Consider the following 20681-nt stretch of genomic DNA (forward strand, 5'->3'; position numbering starts at 1 on the left):
CAGAGTGGTCCAGGTGCTGAGAGGGGATGTGTGGGGAAAGGGCAAGTGAAAATCAGCCAATCACAGAAACACTGAGCAGGCCAGCGGTCCCCAACCTGTTTGGCATCAGGGACCGGTTTCGTGGAAGACAATTTTTCCACGGATGGGGGGGGCGGGGCGGGGGATGGTTCAGGTGGTAATGCGAGTGATGGGAAGCGACGGGGCGCAGCAGATGAAACTTGGCTTGCTTGCCCGCCACTCACCTCCTGCTGTGCGGCCAGGTTCCTCACAGGCCTCGGAGCGGTACCAGTCCGCGGCCTGGGGGTTGGGGACCCCTGTTCTAGGCCACAAGCTCAGCCCTCCCCTTGTCTTGGCCCTGGAGGTTCCAGCTCCCCCGGGCATCGTTCTGGACCGTGTTTCCTTATTCTCACACTGCTCCTTTCTCTCTCCCCCAGGTCCCACACTCTCTCTTGCCACGTGGTCTCGGCATATGCTATTCCTTCTGCCTGATACTAATCATCATAGTAGCTAATACTGAGCACTTACTGTGTCCAGGTACCATTCTAAAAGTGCTACCTGCGTTAACTCATCAGCGCTCACCTTACGGGTGGTTGTGAAGACTAAATGTTAGTTGTCCACAGAACCTGGGGCCTGGAGAGACTAAGTGACAGGTCGAAGGATCTAAAATAAGAGAGTGATAAGTTTGATCTCAAATGCGCGTCTTTGAATCGCAGTTTTCCCCTCAGATCATGCTCTGCTGGCTGAGAAACAGAACACCAGATGTTTCTAGGTTCCATCCCAAGTCAGACGCTCTTCCTGGCTTAGTGTCCTGAACACCAGCAGGCCCCCAGCCCTCGGACTGAGCTTCCCTCCATGAAGGGGCACTGTGCAGGGCTGGGGAGAGGGAAGCAAGGGGCCAGGGCTTGAAGCTTAAGCAGATGGGCTGGTGTGTGGACAAGGAGCCCACCTTCGTTTCCAGTATTCCCAGATATTCCTCAAGGATCTGGCTTCTCTGCTACTGCTGGCAGCACCGTTCGGTGAGTCTGAGCACCCCAGCTCCCGAGGTTCTGAGGCAGAAAATCAGCTCACCCTCTGTCTACCTCAGCCCCCTCTGCAGCTCTAGCTGTATCCGTCTCCCTCCGTGTGCTCTGCTGGACGATGTTCTCCTCCAGCAATTTGCTGGCAAGCCGGCAGACCTCCCTCTGTTCCTGCATGTCTACACAGCCTTCCTCCCCACTTCCCCAAACCCCTCATTCCCAGGGGGACGATGTCCTCTGCCCAGATGCTATTTCAGCTACCCATCCCTCTGCCTCCAGGCATGATGAGCAAGGACCACATTTAGCCATATGTGGCTGTCCATTCTCCTCCAGACCATAGGGGAAGAGGCTCCCCCCATCTCCCTGGGTAAGCCTGGATCTCTGACAGCAAGTTCTTTCACTTTCTGAGCTCAGTCCCGGGTGATGACATGCCCTGCAGGGGGGCAGCTGTGACTAATCCTGTGTTTGAGATCCTGCTGGTGCCTGTGATGCAAAGCTGCCAGCAAGAAAGGGATCCTGGGAGGGTGCAGGGAGGCTCCAGCTGCGGGGCTCTCCCAGGGCAGAGGAGAGGCAGGTGGGGCTGGAATGGTCCCAGAGAAAGTGGCCCCAAGGGCCAACACCCACCCAGATTATCTCAGAGCTTTAGGACTGGGTCTCAGCAGCTGGGTGGGAAAGCTGTAGCCTGGCATGGTGAAGGGCGAGGGCTTTCAGGTCAGAGAGACCTGATTCGCATCCCTGCCCAGATACTCAGCAGCTAGGTCCCCCCTGGCCTCATGCCCTCGGCTGTAAAATGCAGGTAATGCTAACACGCACCTTGCTGATTCGTTGTGGAGCACAAAAGAAACAGAAGTCGGTAAAGCTGCCCTTTAAAAGGAAGAGCTGGCTCCTTTCACATGTGGCATCTCACTCGCCCTCCCTGATGGGTCACTCAGCCCTGTTTTACAGATGAGGAGCCTGAGGCGTGGACGGGCCTGTGTGGGAGGCTGGATCCGAGCCCAGGCCCCTGCGCGAAGCCTGTGCTCTTTTCCCTGTTGCTGCCCGGCTCACTGCGGAAGCACGTTCGACTGCCTTCTTGTGCCTCGCAAAGCTCCCGCTGCTTCTATGACTCCCTCCTCCCTCCAAACCCAGAGCAGGAGGCCCCTGGGGAGAACGGTCCTCATGGAGAGATACTGAGGCCCCACTGACCAGCGCAGACGCAGCTCACGGCATAGCAGGATGAGCTTCACACAGAGGGTTGAAGGCATGTCCCGCCTGCCCTTTGTCAGCACACTTGTGGTCACACACAACCCCCATGGGAGGGAAGAAGGGTACTTTCTTCAAAGCGGAAATCTATAAGCACAGACTGGAGCGGCACCGTCAGTGGTGCCACGGGCCAAACCCAAGCCGCCAAACTGAGCTCCTTAGCCCAGGTAGGCGAGCCCGTGGAAGAGGTCCCTTAATCCCCACGGGCCCAGACATCCCCAAACCATCGAATCCCCAAGTGGAAAGCCTCCAGGCTACAAACCCACCATCATACCTGAAATCAGAGGTTCTGTCCAATTCTGATTGGGGCACCTGACCCCCATGTCCCAGACATGGGACAGAGGGAGGAACTTCAAGGGAATAAAGTGGGGGAGGGGAGAGGAAGAGATAGACAGACGTCCCCAGACTCACAAAAGCAAAGCTTTGTCACCCTGGAGCCCTAGCAAACGCCAGCTCCTTGGTGCACAGGAGAGAATGTTTTCCCCAGGGCTCTGCTGAGGGTATTGGAGTGGCAGTGCCTCGTGGGGACATGCGGCCCAGCCTGCAATGGAAAGGTCAGCCAGGCTCTCCAAGGCCTGCAGGGCCTGCCCTGTCAGAGTGAGTCCAAGCACGGCAGGACCCACTCAGCAGCCAGGAACCGGGCCACCAGAGAGCTGCCAGGCTGTCTGCCCCCCTGGGTATTTTTAAGGTGTCCTCCTTTTAGTGCCCAAATCTGAAATTTGGGGATTCTTTCTTCCTGATGGTGGTTCCAATTTTCCACATGTCTAACACTCACTTGAAACGATTCACAGAAAAATGCTTTTGCAACCAACTTCTTTGTGCCACAGACAGTGTGGTTTGTAAATAAGGAGATATCTAAACACATACTCATGTGTATGTTGTCACTCAAGCTCAGCCATCGCAATCACACACAGACAAGCAGCTCGTGTAGCACAGAAACCCTGATGTCATGTTTTAGAGCGTCAGGGGCTAGGAATCCCCCCCGGAGGAAAGCCAGAGGGTGGCCACAAAGACATCCAAGGGGTTCCGGGCACAGCGTCCACAGAAGAGCGCCTCCCTGGCCAGCACCACAGCCAGTAGCCACGGTCACAGCCGGAGGGCCAAGCAGCCCAGCCTGGGGCAGCAGGTCCCAGGAAGGCTCCTTGTCCTCCTCTCCCAGCCACCTTTGCTTGGGTGACCCAGCCTCAGGCTCAGTCTAGCACCCCTGGGGACCTCACCACTAACAAGCAAGCCTCCCCTCCCCATCCCCACCCCCTCCAGATGTTTTCTTGGCCCTTTCTCCATCCCAGCTAGCTCTGGCAACCACAACAATTTCTCCACAAAGCAGAAACAGCTGGGGTGTAGAGCCTGTGCTCTGGCCCCATCTCCCTGCTGGATGCTTCCTTCAGGAAACCCGGGGCCTCCACCTGCTGCCTTCTTGCTCTGTGTCAGGCCCCACCTGCATTCACTGTCCAGCTCCCCAAGAAATAAGACAACGATGGTCTAATAATGATACCGGTGATAATAATAGCTGTGGTAGCATTTACGGGGAATCTACTGTGTGTGTATACTGGGCCACTATTGCTTCATGCCTCTCGTAATGACAGACAGTATGGTACAGAGGTTATGAGCAGAGCCTATGTGGCCTTGGCAAGTTACTGAATCTCTCTGTGCCTCCACTTACCCATCTGTAAAATGGGGCTGCGAAGAGCACCTATTTCCTGGAAGTGTGTGCCCACATGTAAAGTGCTCAGCACGGTGCCTGTCACGTGGCAAATGCCCTATAAACATCACTGATCATCATCGAATCCTTAAAACTGCTTCATTACTGCCCCATGTTTATAGCTGAGGAAGCTGAGGATCAGGGAGATTTGGAACCTTGCACAAAGGTCTCAAGGTTCATGAATGTCAGAGTTGCTGTGCGGGCCCAGGCCACCTGACTCCTGGGCCTCTGCATCCTCTGCTCCCAGCATTTGCCATATGTCCACAGGACTGCCAGTGTTTTCACGGCGGCTGTTTTTTAATGAGCTGGTGTGGGGATCTACCCTTGCATCTTTATCTTTTGTGACTGTGGAGGCCCTGGAGAGGTGGGCCTGGCTGTGAGGACCACAACACTGAGGAGACCCAATGCCTCCCAAAGACAATGGGTGGCGGGGGGCTGGGAAAGCAGTGGCACTTCTGGATCAAGGTCTCAGATCTCCCTCCTCTGCGATGGGGCACAGAGACCCCTGGGCTGCTCTCCCCCTCTCCTGGGCCCTGCTGTGAGGTGGAATGTATGCACCCAGGGCTTCCTAAACTGAAGGCGAGTCTCTCCCACTCCCTGGACCTTCAATTACACAACCCTCGACCCCTGGCCATGGGTCGAGCCCGTGGACAGACCCTGCCTCGGGTGGCCATGTGGTGGCCTCCAGGTGAAGCTCCTGTTAGCATATATACTGGACAAATTATAAAAAAGCATCTTCTCTGGGCAGAAAATTGAAAAAAGGTGGCCCTCTGAGTAGACCAATTAGAATGGGCACCCTGTCCTCAGGCTGACATGGCTCCATGTGTGTCCCCCCCACTCATGCCCCTCACTGCGTCCCCTTGTGCAGTGTACAACCTGTATATCTGTTCTTAGCAGCCCTTTCCCCAGTTGGGAAAGGGCTGGGACCCCGAGGACAGCACTAGACTGGGGGTCAGCAGGCCTGGACCCTGGGGCTATTTACCCACTAACCTGCTGGAGATCAAATAACCTGCCAGAGCCATGACGTTCCCATCTATAAAATGAGTGAACAGGGCAAAATGTGCCTAAGAATTCCTAACAAGAATGATGATAACGTGACATCATCATCATCAAAAGAGGTGACAGCCACCATTGATGGAGGGCCAGTTACCACCCAGACATTGTCCTAAGTGCTTTTTCTGAGAGCACTAGCTCACTCGATTCTTACTACCACCTTTCTAGGTAGGTGCGAATACCTCATTTTATAAAAGAGGCAACTGAATTTCCAAGAGCCCAGGTAGTAAATGCTAGAGCTGCGAGACAGAGGCCAAAGCCCACCTTCTGAGACTCAACGACCCCACACTACATCAGCCCAGGGTGAACAAATCCCACTGCACCCCAGGGACAGGCCTTCATCCATCTGAATTCGCAGCCGCCGCCCATGTCAGGCCACCTCCTCACAGGCACACAGGCCGGGGCCAGGGCTCTTTTTCCATCTTATCGGTCACTCGGTCAGTCAACACACATTGTGTCGCATGGTCCACCAGGTGTGCAGCCCAAGGCAGATCCCTACCGTTCGTTGTTCAGGGCCATCCTCGGGGGGTCCAGGTTGGGGTTCTCCATGGACTCCATCTGTGGACACCGCAGGAAGTAGTAGAGCGTGTGGAGGGCGTCAGGGGACCAGGTGATGAGCTGGGGTGGCTGGCGGGCCTGGCGGGCGGGGCTGGAACCAGGACACAGCGGGTGGCGCCCCTGCATGTGGTGCATGGCCCGGGAGACCAGGTCGCCTGGTGAGGAGGGCAGGAGAGAGGGAGAGAAAAAGAAAAAGTCTGAGTTTATAGCCCACATTCTTCCAAGGATCTTGCTAGCTAGAGGAGCAGCTAAGCCTGCATGCTTAATTACTATTTACCCAGAGGCAGCAGGTGGAGGTGGAAACTGTCACCCAGACACAGGATAGCAATTTAGATTCCCTTTCACTTTCAGTCCTGCCTTAACAGTTGAATGAAACACTTGGTAGGGCCCGGCCTCACCGGAACTTAGGCGAATACGGTTTCTTTTCCAACATCCCCACTCCCTCCATCACCCCACGGCCCTTCCCCCAGCTCTGACCACAGGAATCTCCCTGGGCCTCTTTTCCCAACCTCCAATTCCTGTGCTAGGCTGCATGGTGATTCTCCCCCATGCTGTCTGGTGCAAAGTCCAGGTACTTCTGCAGAAAAGGGACCTCCCTCTCCACGGCCTCAAGGAAAACTCCCACCACCATCCATTATGTTGATTATGTGCTGAGTGTTCAATTTTCTAGAAACAGGATTTAATTTGATCCTTACAAGGCTGGGGCCCGAGTAGGATCCCCATTTTGCAGACGAAGAAATTGAGGCTTATCCAGTAAGCAAACACTTAACTGACACCAAGCATTTCCCTGGTCACAGGGATGCCGCGGTGCCCAGTAAATGGTAGAGTCTAGATTTGAATCCAGGCCTGTGTGACTCCAAAGTCCATGAACTGAACTGGGACCCAGGCCGTGGCCTGCCCTAATGAAGTCTGCAGGGTCCTCAGGTCCCCATATCCTGTGCTGTGTTTCTTCCCCAGTTGAGTCTTTTCAATTCCCCACCAGCCCAGGACAGGAAACGTCCCATCATTGTGTGAGGCCACAATGCTGAGAAAGGATGGGTGAAATGGCCCCAGGCACCTGCGGGCCCCTCTTTCTAGGAAAAGTGGCGCCTTCCATTCTTCTCAGGCCTGAGAACTCAGGGGGGCGTCCCCTGTGGGTCAGCTTGCCCCTTACAGATAACCCCTTGGAGAGAAAGCCTCTGGATGAGGCTGAGCTCAAGGAGGGAGAAACGAGCAGATTTTAATATGGCAGGTGAAGTGTTGTTCAATGTTCGACAGGACCAATTCATTCACTTATTCCGTTAACCTCCCCTACAGAGCCTCTGGGTCTGGGACTCTATACCACGTGTCCCCGGCGTCCTGCACAGCTTCTATGGCACAACGGGTGCTCGGCAAACATTTGGAGAATGAAAAAGTAGCCTTACACATTCATTTCATTTAAGATACAACTTCTGCTGGGGCTTGACTTGAGCTCGTTAGCTGCCAAGTTCTCCCATGACAGCCACAGCGGCAACGCTCGTTTCCAAGCAGGGACGATGACAGCCCTGGAATTGGAGATCTCCACTGGGAAAGAGCCCTCCATGCCACCCCCAGGTCCTCACTCTTCTCTACACAGCGGACTCTGCCCATCCCGCAGTTGTAGCTCAGCTGCCTGGGTGCCTCCTGCCAGACCCCAGGGCCAAGAGGGCTGAGGGCACTGAGTTCCTGATGCCTGGTTCCCATCCCCCAAACTCTAATTAAATTGGTCTGGGGCAGGACCCAGGAGTCCGTATTTTGTAAAAGTTCGCTCAGTGAATCTAATCTCCAGTCAGGTTTGAGAATCACCAGGTAAGCAGATGAGCGCATAGATTCTGGATTCAGACTTGCCTGGCTTCCAATCAGGGCTCTGCTATTTCTATCCTGTGTGCCTTACATAAGTTACTTATCAAAGCCTTGGTTTCCTTATCTGTAAAATGGAAATAATTGTTTCTAACCTAAAAATCCTGAGGATTCAAATAAATAACCAATGTAAAGCACTTAACATCATGCTTGGCACAGAGTAAGTGCTTGGTAAAGTTAAATATATCACCATTATTGTTACTGTCTTTTGTTATTAAGCCTCTATCCTACAGGCCACCTCGTGGTACTCTTCCTTCCAGGACCTCTGCCTGCAGTCAAGCACTGCCCCGCATTTCCCAGGACAGGAGGAGTCCAGCCCTGCCCTCGGGCTCCTGGGTAGTAGAAACTGGCATCAACAATCCCAGGCCAAGCCGTCTCCCAGCAGCTAGTTGTACAGATAAGTTGGCTGCAATAAGTTGAAACCTGGCTCCCGTTTCTCCAGGTCTAAATGTCATAACTGTTGGCATGACCACAGGACCACAAGGAGGAGAATTCAAAGAGTCCCCGATAGCATCAAAGAAATCTTGCTGAAATATCATTTCAAAGACTCGACAAGGTAGAAGTCATTACCATTAATTATGTTTAAGATGGTTTCGTTGTTCCTGGTGTAGAACCCTTGGCAGCACATTTCCAGCCAGGACGCAGGCAAGAAAATCGAGGAAGGAATAGGAATACCTCCTAACAGCTCCCTAAAAGGGAAGCCAGGAACAGAGAGGCCTTCCGAAGGTTCGGGAAACCATGAAGGCAGCAGCATGAATGGTGACTGGAGATGGAGTCCCCGGACACTTTGCTCCAGGCCCAGCTTCGGGCTATCAGTCTCTCTCAAAGACCAAAGAGACAGATGCTTGCAGAGAACTCTGATCAGGCATCTAAGAAACTTAAGTGCGCTGCAAGTCCAGGTTACGGGCAAAGACAGCCACTTGTTTTGGATGTTCTCCCAGAGGGATTTTCCTCCCTGCCACCTTCTATTTTCTAGGCTTCAAGACAGACATGAAAAGATAAGACAAAATCTCTAAAAAAATCTCTTTACAGCCACCCCATAAGGGAGGCATTTCCATTTTACAGACGAGGACACAGGCTACACAAATTAAGTGATTTGTCCAGTGGCACAAGCAGGACTTGAACTGGGGTCCCTGTGTCCCAAACGCACGTTCTCGACCATTGCGACATTGCTACTTGAAGTGTGGTCTGCAAACTGGGACAGGTCTGTGAACTGGGACAGGTCTGCAAACTGGTTACTGGTTCAGAAGTTCATTTCAGAAACTGAGAGTGAGCTTGGAAAAACTTCCAGAGCAATCTGACAGAGTGATTTTATGCCTATTTAATCTAATTAATAAAATAAAATGGCTTGCATCTTACCTGTGCTTTATTTCATATTTCTAAATGTTCCTTTTTATTGTATTTTATAAAAGTTTCAGTTTGCAACAAAGCTGGGGGGATACCATCCCTTACCTGCTACCACAGTGAGTTTCAGAAGCTGTGGCCCAACGGGGCTGTGCTCTTGGTTTGGTACAGCTGGGCACTCAGAGCTGCTTCTGAGACATCCTTGTACTTGAGAATCAATTGATCCTAAGTTTGATGAGACCTCAGTCTGAAGCCCAGAAACACCCACAAGTATGGAGAAACAAGCCCTCCCTGCTTGTTAATCACAAGAGCCCTGAGCAGAGGTGCTACGGCTTCCCTCTGGTCTGTCCAACCTGCATCAGGAGCCATCGAATAAAAAGAGAAGGGGAGGGCCTGGGATTCAGCACTGTCTCCAAAATGAGGCCCATACCATCTGGCTCCCTTTAAAAAGAAGTGTTTTGTTTATTTCTTATTCCCTTCCATTTATCTTCTCATAGGTAGAGAGGGACAGAGGAAAATATAAGTGCCCGAGCTCCCTATGCAGATGAACCTGATACAAGAATGAGACTTCTTGACCTACCTGGCAGGCTGGTCCTGGCTGGGTGCAGGGAGAGAGTGGGTGTTAAAGCCGGGCTAAACTCTAAGGTACGAGGTGCTTAGCGCCAAGTATCACTAGCCTCATTAAGCTCTTTAGTCTTGAAGAGAAAAACTGCAATATCTGCCTCCACCTTCACCTCCTCCCTCCTTCACAACGATTAGCAAAAACCCTGGTTTCAGAGCGAGGGAGCTCGGGCATCTTGGCGCATGATACAGCCTGCTTGGTTGTCGGTGAAAGATGCTCTGGGGATCCTTTTCCCTTTGGTCTGAGAAGTGGCTGAGCCAGGATGGGGACCAATCCTAGGTGGGTTTTAGGAGGCAAAAACTGGACGATAGAGAACTTATTCTTACACACACACACACACACAAATACACAGCTCAGGTTCTGTTCTCATCACTAGCGATATGTACACCAGGGGATACAATAGAGAAAGTCTCCATTCTCATGAAGCTGAAGTTCTAATCACATGAGAAAGATGACCAACTATTCACAAGTAAATATATAATAAATGCCAAGTGTCCATTAGTGCTTTGAATAAACAAAAGCCATAAGATGGGAGACAGAGAACGAGGGTGGGACCCTTAATCTCTGCAGGGTGCTCAGGGAAGGCCTGTCTAGTAAGTGTTATTGGGCAGAGACTTTAAGAACGTGCCATATTTGGACAACTGGAGGAAAAGGTCACAGGCAGAGGAACAGCTAGTTCGAAGGCCCTGGGGTGGGAGGATCTTAGCCAGGAGGCCAGGAGGCCAGGAGGCCAGGGTGGCTGGAGCACAGTCAACAAGAGAAGAATAGAAGACGAGGAAGGCAGATCATATGTCCAATCCCGGACTTCACTGAGTGTGTTGGGAAGCCATGGGGATAATTGAGAGGATATTGAGTAGATGAGTGACATAATACAATTTGGGTTTTAAATATCCCTGGTTTGGCCCGAGTTGGTAGCCCTGGAAGTGGTGAGAGGGGCAAACTTAAACTTGGGATAGTTTTAGAAGGTAGAACTGATTGGACTTGGTCCCTGGGCTGAATGGTAAGGACAAGCCCTTCCCCTGAGGGAAGTTTCTGAATGCTCGCCTTGTGCCTGACTGTGGATTGTAATGGGCACAGAGACCACTACAACAAAAGGCTCTACGATAAAAGTGAAGATCAGATTCCAATCTTATTTATGTATGTATGTATGTATGGTTGCAATGGGTCTTTCTTGCTGCATACGGGCTTTCTCTAGCTGCGGCGAGCGGGGGCTACTCTTCGTTGCAGCGCGCGGGCTTCTCATTGCGGTGGCTTCTCTTGTTGTGGAGCACGGGCTCTAGGTGCACGGGCTCAATAGTTGTGGCTCGCGGGCTCTAGAGCACAGGCTCAGTAGTTGTGGCTCACGGGCTTAGTTGCTCCGCGGCATGTGGGATCTTCCTGGACCAGGGCTCGAACCCGTGTCCCCTGCATTGGTAGGCGGATTCTTAACCACTGCGCCAGCAGCGAAGTCCCCAGATTCCGATCTAGACCTCAGCTGCCCTGAGATGCTGGTGGCTGGGCTGCTAGTCACGTCTACGAAGCCCATAGCCCTAAGTAATTTAGAGCTTTGCTAAAGTCAGAGAGAGCAGGAGTCAAGCCCCCTTTCTGATTCTCATTTGCAACCTGACTTGGGGAAAATGACTTTTCTTCTCTAAGCTTCGGTTCCCTCATCAGGACACACCTTGCTGAGCCGTTTTGCACAGTAAATGAGATCACGTGATGAAGGCACTTCATACAGTGTCTTGCACACGGTAAGTGCTCACTTAATGTTCAAAATGCAAAACAAAATCAAGGTGTTCTCCAGTGGACTGAGGCCTAAGTGTGTCCCTCACTGTCCTCAGGCCAGGAGAGGTCACCAAACAGACTGCACATAGCCCCAAAGACAGCCCACTGTCCAGGAGACATTCCCCGGGGGTGGGGATCAAGCCATACACCCAAGCCCACTTCCTGCAGGGTCCTCAAGAGGCAGGGGACCCAGGTGGCCATGCTGGAATGCCCCTAGGAGACAGAGAGCTCAAAGTCCTGCTTTCTGTCCTAGCATTATCACCAATCTGCTCTGTGACCTTGAACCAGGCACCTTCACTTCCTGTCCTGGGAAGGGAAGGAAGATGGGGGGGGGGGGGTGGAGGAAGCGAGGAAGCTGTGTCCTAAAGAAACAGAACGGCTTGCCATTCACTATTCAGGGGCCAGAAACCTCAAAGAAATCACAAGCGGAAAAGGCTGGAGCAGAGTGAAACTCCATCTGTTTCCACACTGTGTGCTATACGACCCTTGGCACATGTCCCCGCCCTCCGCTGGGTGGTCTCATGACCCCAGGAGGAGCATGCAGTTTGATTTCTCAAATAATTGGGATAATGAGAGGGAGAGATCGGGAGACACGGGGATCTCATGCCTCCTAACACGATCTTCTGAAACAGCTGTCAAACAGTAATGACCTAGACCCAGGGGTTTCCCACTGTGTTCCAGAGAGCCCTGAGGTCCTGGGAGATGCCCAGGGCACCGCAGGGCTGAGGTCACTGATCAGGTCCTCCTTCAGCCAGAGAAGCTCCGCTTTTTCCTTTCTTTTTCTGTGATGAGGTTTCGGGAGGTGCTTTCTTTCAAACACTGGTTGTAAATTCAGAGCCCTTGGGGCCAGGCAGGTAAAATAAATAAATGAGACAGGCCAGCTACAAGAGACCGAGGTATTTGGCAATGTAGGGAATGCCTTCTGTCCCCTTAGCTGCCACTCAGCTCCCCCTGATTGCTGCCATGCAGGAATGGGGCACAGCAGTGCCAGATCGTCTGCTTTCTCTAGAGAAACGAGAGATCCAAATTTGGATGTGATTAAATGCACCTGCCAACTAAAGCACACATGTCTGTGGGCCACCAGTTTGCAACCTCTGGCTTTCAGAGAAGGCAAGAAGCGTGGAGGAGAAGGAGGAAGCCAGGACCCAGAAGGTGGGCTCTTCCCCGCCTCTCCCTTGGAGCCAGCGGATTGTGGGTGCCCCACTTACTCAGCTCCGAGATGCTCCCCACGCAGGTGGCCAAGAGGGACTGCTCCAGGGTCCGGAGCTCCAGCTGTGCGTAGGCATCGGCGCGCTCGTCATGGCCCAGGGACCCGCTGTTGTAGGGACTGAAGTACGCAGGGAGGGAGAGGACACCTGTGGGGAAACAAGGTGGACAGTGTCAATGAAAATAATCAATAAACAATCAATAGTCAGAATAGAAAAGAGTTTTATTTGAGCCAAACTGAGGACTAGCCCAGAAGCCCACTGTCCAGGTTACTCTGAGAAACCTCTCTGGAGAAGCAGGGTTTTCAGCACAGTTTTATATCTTGTCAGAACAAAGAATATTAAACAAGTCTCGGTTACATTTCTTCAAGGTTTGGAAAAAAAAAAAAGAACAGACCAGCACGTACATAGCAAGTAAGTCGGTATGCCTTAGCACCTGGGAAGGGAGTCTTTTTTTTTTTTAGACATCTTTATTGGAGTATAATTGCTTTACAATGGAGTGTTAGTTTCTGCTTTATAACAAAGTGTGGGAAGGGAGTCTTATCATCCAAAGAGGACCAGCATTGGCATCCCAGGAAGGGGGGCATTTAATCTCTATTTTTAACCTAGACATTATTTACTTCTGGTCAATGTGCCCTTTTCTTTAATAATTAAAGCCGACGTACAATGTATGTTTGATAGGCCACAAACAGGCTATTTTAGTTAGCATAAAATTCAAGTTAACTCATGGATAAGCCAGAATGACTTCCCTATATGTCAATATGTGAAAATGTCTTTTATCAACAAGTCACCTGAGGATGAAAGCAAAGCTCAAAGGCCACAGCTCTGCTCCCTGTCTGGTCGAGTGAGGATGGTGGGCAAATCGCAAGGCTCCACTTAGGACAGCTGACTTTTAACTGCGGACGGTGCTGCAAGAGCCAGGATGAGGGCGGCCCACCTGTAGATGTGGTTTAAAGCAAGTGGAGACCATCCTTTCTTGGAGCTGCACAAGGAACTGGCCTCCAGAGGCTGGTGGGCCACATAAGCATTCATTCATTCCTTCCCTGCTTCACTTGCTGAATATCCAGAGTGCCTCACTCGGCCCAGGTATTCTGCTGCCTTTAGGATTCCGGGGTGACAGAGACCTGGCTTTGTCTTCACGGAGCTCAGTGGATGGGGCGTCAGATGTAAACGTTCACCCTGCTCACCCAAAGGGCGGCATCGCCCTTGGAGTCCTCCCACTTCCTCATGCTGCCCCCCCCTTCCTTCTTCAAGCCAAGAATAGGACTAGGAGAAACCACAGAGAAAAGGATGCTGCTTTCCCCACTCCAGGAAGGGGACTCATCCAGCCACTGGCCAAGGCCAATTAGCGTTTTTCATTAGCACTTCAACAATAGAGGAGCAGAGCTGTCAGAATCAATCCCAGAGGGTGACAGCCTGTAAATTTCTCCAACTCACTGTGTGGCTTCTTAGAAAGCACCAGAAAAGCAAAATCAGACTGGCTTAAAATTACATGTTGGTTCTTAAGAGCATGTGGCCACAAAGATTCCCAATTTTTGGTAACTGCTTCTTCTTTGCTCAAGGCATCTTTGTCCAACCCCCTTGAACTATTTTTTTTGAAAGCAAAATACCCACAGGAATTTATTTTAGTCACTTTTGGGAAAATCTCTTAAAATTCCTTGAGATAACAGAAGAGCCCCCGGGATGTGGCCAAATCCAGGCTAGACTTCCCTATCCTGTACCCAGAAACGTCACAAGGATGACAACAGCCATAGGTCCTGCAGCAGAGAGGTTAAGACAGGGCCTTGGAGCTGGAACATTTGGGTTCATGATTCTAGCTCTGTCACTTAAACCAGCGGTGTGATCTTGGGCAAGTTACTTCACTTCTCTGTGCCTCAGATTCCTCACGTGTTAACTAGAGGTAACAAAAGTTACCTAGCTCACGGTGTGGCCGTGAGTTGTCAGATGTCCACGTGTGGACTGCTGCGTGGCTCAGAGTAAGTGCTCTTTGGGTACTCTTGCTATTATTTTTCCTATGTGCTGGGAACGCAGGCTTTAGGTACACTATCTCATTTATTCTTTGAACAAGGTGGGCACTGCTGTCTCCATTTTAGAGAATGTGCAGAGAATTTGAATAACTTGCTCTACCAAGTGGCAGAGCTAGGATTCAAATCCAGGTCTGACTGGATCTGGAATGTATACGCTTCACCTCTCTGTAAGCCCAGATTCAATGAACACACCACCAAGCTCACCTACGGCTGTCCCGATTCAGTGTTATTCCTGCTTGGTTCACCCATGGAAGCCCCAGTGCTGGGCCTCGTGTGCTCTTTTACGGGGCAAATGCACATGGCAGCCTTCCTGCTGCCCAGATCCTGGCAGCGTTCTTTGGCCACGCTCTAGGTTCGGCTGCTGGACAGCCTTGCCCTCCTAGCCTGCCCCTCCCCTGACCCAGCCTCCCTACCCTCCCCAGCACTGCCTCACTGCCCTGCTGTGTGGCTGGGACCTGCCGCTCTGAATCTCCCTCCGACCCCTCCAGGATGGCAGCGGCAACGGACTCCCGATCTGGGCGCTGGTTCGGCAAAGCAGGGCATCAAAGCACTTCCTCAAAGCTCTGTTTCCAGTGGACAGAGGAGGGCATGACTAGCTTCCCCCTGCCCCCAGCCCTGTCCCCAAAGCAGAACCTCTCCCTGACAGCTGAGGACCCAAACGCATTAGGAAGACCTGGCTCTGAGCATTAAAATAAGTAGTGAAACAAAAGACAGCCCTCCCATCCCCAGCCCAAACTACAAGCTCAAACCCATGGGCAGCCCAAATATTTGGGAGGGTTTCTACGCATCTACGGGTCTAACTCAGGCCCTGCTCTTCCTCTTCTCTTCATTATTAATCCACAGAAACAACGCTGGGGACGTGTGGATCAAATTTACAGCGCTTAGGGCAAGGGAATAGGAAATTCAGCTGATTTGTCAAAGGATTCCCAGAGAGAAATATTATGTCAATGGATCTAGTAACAAGAGCTTGCAGCTCCATTAATAATAGTTCCCATTTTCCCAGTCATCGCCCACCCAAAGGGGTTTTCATTTAATACTGTGGCAAAAGTAATTATGAGCCTATTATTAATAATAGTAATTGATAGCATCACAGCTTTTGCATAGTACCTTTTGCTTTTAAGAGACTTCGAACACCGAGGAGTACATAATTTATTCTTCCAGCAATGGAGGTAGGGAGGTCATTATCAGTAATAGCCACTGCTGACTTTTAAAGAGTGCTCGCTATGTGCCAGGACTGTGGTAACTTTATACGCATGATCACATGCAGTTCCCAAGGCTTCATGAAGTACTGTTTGCACCCATCTTGTAGATGAGAAAACCAAGGGGCCCGCCCCCAAAGTTGAGTGACTTGCCCAAGGTTACTGAGGGTCTGAAACTGAACTGGGGCTAGAATCTCAACCTCTTGATTCTCAAGCTGTTGAAATGAAATGACGTCCTAACTTTGGCCCCCTTGTCCTTTAGTTAAAGAGCACAAGGATATTTGAGAGAAAAGGGGTTCTGTTCTGTTTGCACCTGGGGTCTGATAGGAGGAAACATAAAGAAAGACCCAGAAATACGACTTTCTTTTAATGTGTCCCCAGGCACCGCCTGCCAAGGAACCCCGGAGGCCTCGCGTAAAGCTCTACAGACCGAAGGCCATCTCTCTTATTCCCTCTGATCTCTCCAGAATGCAGTTCCACAGCTTGCCTTCCGAATCTGCCCCGTAAGAAAGCCTTTTCTGGACTTCCCTGCTAGCGCAGTGGTTAGGAATCCACCTGCCAATGCAGGGGACAGGGGTTTGAGCCCTGGTCCGGGAAGATCCCACAGGCTGCGAAGCAACTAAGCCTGTGCGCCACAACTACTGAGCCTGCGCTCTAGAGTCCTTAAGCCACAACTACCGAAGCCCACGTGCCTAGAGCCCGTGCTCCAGAACAAGAGAAGTCACTGCAATGAGAAGCCTGCACACCGCAACGAAGACCCAACGCAGCTAAAAATAAATAAATAAATTTATTAAAAAAAAAAAAAAAGAAAGCCTTTTTAAAATGTCAATGTGAAATTCTTCTCTCTCCCACATAAGCCTGTTCCTCAGCCATTCTCACTGGAGACGGAAAACACTTGCCTTAAGTTCTCTCAACACTTCAGTGCCTTCTTTGCCCCACAGAAATTCCCAGTTTTAGGGGATGGGCCCAGGGCAAGGTCATTCTGGAAAAAGGGATTTCCAAAAAAAAAAAAAAAGAAAGAAAAGCAACCCCCCCTCCCCCCTCTGTTTACTAAAATCCTTAAAAAAAAAACTGTTTATTTCAGTCGTGATGGAAAAAAAAGCATGCTGGAATGAAACCTGTATCCCTTTATTAATTAATAAGGACACCCCAAATCAATCCCTGCTGAACTCTGTAAAAGTTACAGAGAAAACCCATGCGCGTCACTCAGATCGTTGCTGTGAAATGAACTCCCGAGTGTGAGGCAGGGAGGCAGTAGGCATGATGACCCAGGCACCCTCTGTCTCCCTCGTCTACAAAATCAGCATTTCTGTGGAAACAAACGTTCCACCCCAGTGTGCTTTGACTGTACGTGAAGCCTCTACATTTCTCAATCTGCACACAGAACCACAATCTTCCGTCACTCAATTTTTCTCAAGCAGGTTGCCCAACCCTTGAATCTCGGAACTCATTACCTCACTCCCCAAAGCTTCCAGTCCCTTCTCTGAGCACAGCACCACATCCACCCAGTTGCCCAAGAACAGATCGGTGAGTCATCCTTATCAACTCTCTTCCTCCTCCCCCCCACACATCCAATCAACCACCAAACCTTGCTGCTCTCATCACCTTCGTATCTCAAAAATCCATCACTGCCGGGTCAGGCTACCATCTTCCCTCACTGGATACTGCAATAGCCCCTCCCCATCTCCTCCCTCCGTCTCACCCCATCCCTGACAATCCCTTACTCTGGTCACGCACTCTTATTTACTCTGGCTTTAAACTCTTCAACCACTGCCCACTGCCTTCACTCCCCACTGCCCTCACAAAGAGGTTCAAACACCTTTCCACAGATAAGAATAGATAATATTCTTCTTTCTTTCTATGATACTTAGAGATGAAAATAATTCTGCCAGTAAATAGGGAAATTCCCAGCACTTCTCAAGAAATCAGCAGAGCTAAGAAGCCTATGCACTGGAGAAAAGGGAACACTCCTGCAGTGTTGGTGGGAATGTAAATTGATACAGCCACTATGGAGAACAGTATGGAGGTTCCTTAAAAAACTAAAAATAGAATTACCATATGACCCAGCAATCCCACTACTGGGCATATACCCTGAGAAAACCATATTTCAAAAAAAGTCATGTACCACAATGTTCATTGCAGCACTATTTACAATAGCCAGGACATAGAAGCAACCTAAGTGTCCATCGACAGATGAATGGATAAAGAAGATGGGGCACATATATACAATGGAATATTACTCAGCCATAAAAAGAAACGAAACTGAGTTATTTGTAGTGAGGTGGATGGACCTAGAGCCTGTCATACGGAGTGAAGTAAGTCAGAAAGAGAAAAACAAATACTGTATGCTAACACATATATATGGAATCTAAAGAAAAAAAAAAGGTTCTGATGAACCTAGGGGCAGGACAGGAACAAAGACGCAGACATAGAGAATGGACTTGAGGACATGGGGAGGGGGAAGGGTAAGCTGGGAGTAAGTGAGAGAGTGGCACTGACATATATACACTACCAAATGTAAAATAGCTAGTGGGAAGCAGCCGCATAGCACAGGGAGATCAGCTCGGTGCTTTGTGACCACCTAGAGGGGTGGGATAGGGAGGGTGGGAGGGGATATGGGGATATAAGTATATGTATAGCTGATCCACTTTTTTATACTGCAGAAACTAACACAACAATGAAAAGCACTTATACTCCAATAAAGATGTCTTTGAAAAATAAATAAATAAATAGGAAACAAAACAACAACAACAAAAAAGAAGACTATGGGCTTCCCTGGTGGCACAGTGGTTAAGAATCCGCCTGCCAATGCAGGGGACACGGGTTCAAGCCCTGGTCTGGGAAGATCCCACATGCTGCGGAGCAGCTAAGCCCGTGCGCCACAACTACTGAGCCTGTGCTCTAGAGCCCACGAGCCACAACTACTGAGCTGCGAGCCACAACTACTGAAGCCTGTGCGCCTAGAGCCCGTGCTCTGCAACAAGAGAAGCCATCGCAATGAGAAGCCCGTGCACCGCAAGGAAGAGTAGCCCCCACTCGCCACAACTAGAGAAAAGCGCGTGCGCAGCATCGAAGACCCAATGCAGCCAAATATAAACAAATAAAATAAAATAAAAATTAAAAAAAAAAAAGACGACTATGCACACCTGATCCTGGTTTCTGCAGGCTGTTTTCCGAGTTTGGTCACTTGGCTCTGCTCCAGCCCTGGGCTCCTTCCCAGGTGATTCTCCACCAGTGCCCAGAGAGGGCGCCATTGAGTCAGCTGGGAAACAGTGCACAGAAGACTGGGAGTCCCGCCTTCTTGCTGGCTGCCAAGCAGGAATTCGACCTGGGTTTCAGCTTGCAGAGGCTGCTGGCTCCTCCAAGCAAGCAAGTAACAAGCCAGAAGCCAATGGACTGCACACTGGGTTGACAAACCAGATTTTCAGTGCTAAGGTTTTTCAGAAGCAGGGCTCAGCCCAAAGGCCAAGTCGATGGGGATTTCATTCTCTTCTAAGACACAGGGGTCAATTGGGTGGCCTCTCAAGTCTGCTCCAGCACTGGGATCTTGCACTCTAACTGGCCCTTCTGTGGACTCTAGCACTAAAGTGTACCCCTTAAAACCTTTCCCCCCACTTTCATTCCACTATTTAACTTCTGAATTGTGGAAACAAATAGGCCCTGTTAGTATTATTTCCTGTGATTTAATTTCCCCCAAGTTATAACAACAGCCCCCCAACAGACACAATACACACAAAATTGTAAATGTAAAGATGTCCTTTTTTTGTGAAAACTGGGTAGATTTACCGTTCAGTTTTTCTAACTAGTCATCAAAAGGCCATCAAGACTGTAACATAACTGTACCCCCAACTTGACAACCCATTCCCATTCCCAGGGCTCTCCACAGATTTGCAAATGTTCTTTTCAGGGTGCTGTGACTACAGTGGGCCCAGCGACCTGTGCAAGCCTGCGTGCCTAGCATCTTCTCCCGCCCCTGCCCCCCTGACACGCCCCACCAGACTCACTGGCCCCCCAGCTCAGGGAAGCTCATTTGTGAAGACAGCAAAGGCCACTGCCTGTCTCCTGTTTCTTTAAAATGAAACCCGGCATGCAGAGGATTACTCTTTTACTGCCCTTGAGAGGAAACTTGGCAGGGCGTCTTCTGCCACTTTTCTTAGGAGCTGGAAGCTTGGGTGGGGTTCAATCCATAAGCTTCTGAAAATAAAAATTATATTGCCCCACTGAACAGTTTCCAAATAGCCCACATAATCCAATCCTTTTTATTTTTTTTAAAGTGTTTCCATTCTCTGATCTGGAATTTTATATATAGTACGTTTAATGCCCGGTTGTTGCATATTAGTCATACTGAAACAAAGTGCTGAAGAGTTAAAGCTGGAATATTTTCCAGAGAGACCCAAATGGAGTATAAGGACAGTTGATTCTAAAAAAAACCCACTTCACTGAATCGTATTTCTCCTGATATTCGAAGTCCAACGAGATTGGGGGATGGGTGTTGAAGCAAGGGGAAGATGAAGGAAATAAGGAGGAAAACCTAGAAGTGGAATGAAATCTGCTTGACTTGATGAATCGTCAATCATCCCTGTACAAATGATTCATCAAGAGTAATTGAAAGCTCATGTAATTCTCAGCCAGAACCCACCTAAAGATGAGATCACCATACTGTGAGGCCCAAGAGTTCAAGTGAGGAGCAAAGGTTAGGAGACAGGAAGAGAGAAGAGCTGGGGTCTAAACTGAGTTTGGGAAGCAGGTTTTAACCATGGGTTAGTAATGAACGGAGATGGGCGAGCCCATACCGAGTAGTACTCTACGCCACGAGTGGGATGAACCAGCCTTTGAACCCACATGAAGACCCTACCAGTGGTCTCATTACAATTAGCTAGTACTGTTACTAACCCCATTTACCAATGAGGGACACTGAGGTTTAAATGGGCTGGGTCACTTGGTGAAGGTCACAGAGCTAGAAAATGGCCGAGGTGGGATTCAGACCCAGCCCGTCCTTCCCGGGAGTCCACACTGCCTCTCACATGGGGCTCTGCCCATTCAAGCCCAGGGACAGAAGACTTCCATCACCACTCACCAGACCAATTAGCAC

The 20681-nt window shown here is 50.3% G+C and overlaps 1 protein-coding gene across 2 annotated transcripts in view; it reads right to left on the reverse strand.

Annotated features, from left to right (window-relative positions):
• ABTB2 (ankyrin repeat and BTB domain containing 2) overlaps window positions 1-20681 on the reverse strand; it is a 177232-nt gene that overhangs the window by 32858 nt on the left and 123693 nt on the right. For both annotated transcript variants that reach the window (XM_061201573.1, XM_061201572.1), the window contains exons 2-3: window positions 12367-12513; window positions 5513-5726 (exon numbers count right to left, since the gene is read on the reverse strand). In XM_061201573.1, the coding sequence (XP_061057556.1) occupies window positions 5513-5726; window positions 12367-12513 (361 nt within the window). The remainder of the gene's footprint in view (window positions 1-5512; window positions 5727-12366; window positions 12514-20681) is intronic.

Source organism: Eubalaena glacialis, chromosome 10 (assembly GCF_028564815.1).
Source record: "Eubalaena glacialis isolate mEubGla1 chromosome 10, mEubGla1.1.hap2.+ XY, whole genome shotgun sequence".
NCBI classification, from domain to species: Eukaryota; Metazoa; Chordata; class Mammalia; order Artiodactyla; family Balaenidae; genus Eubalaena; species Eubalaena glacialis.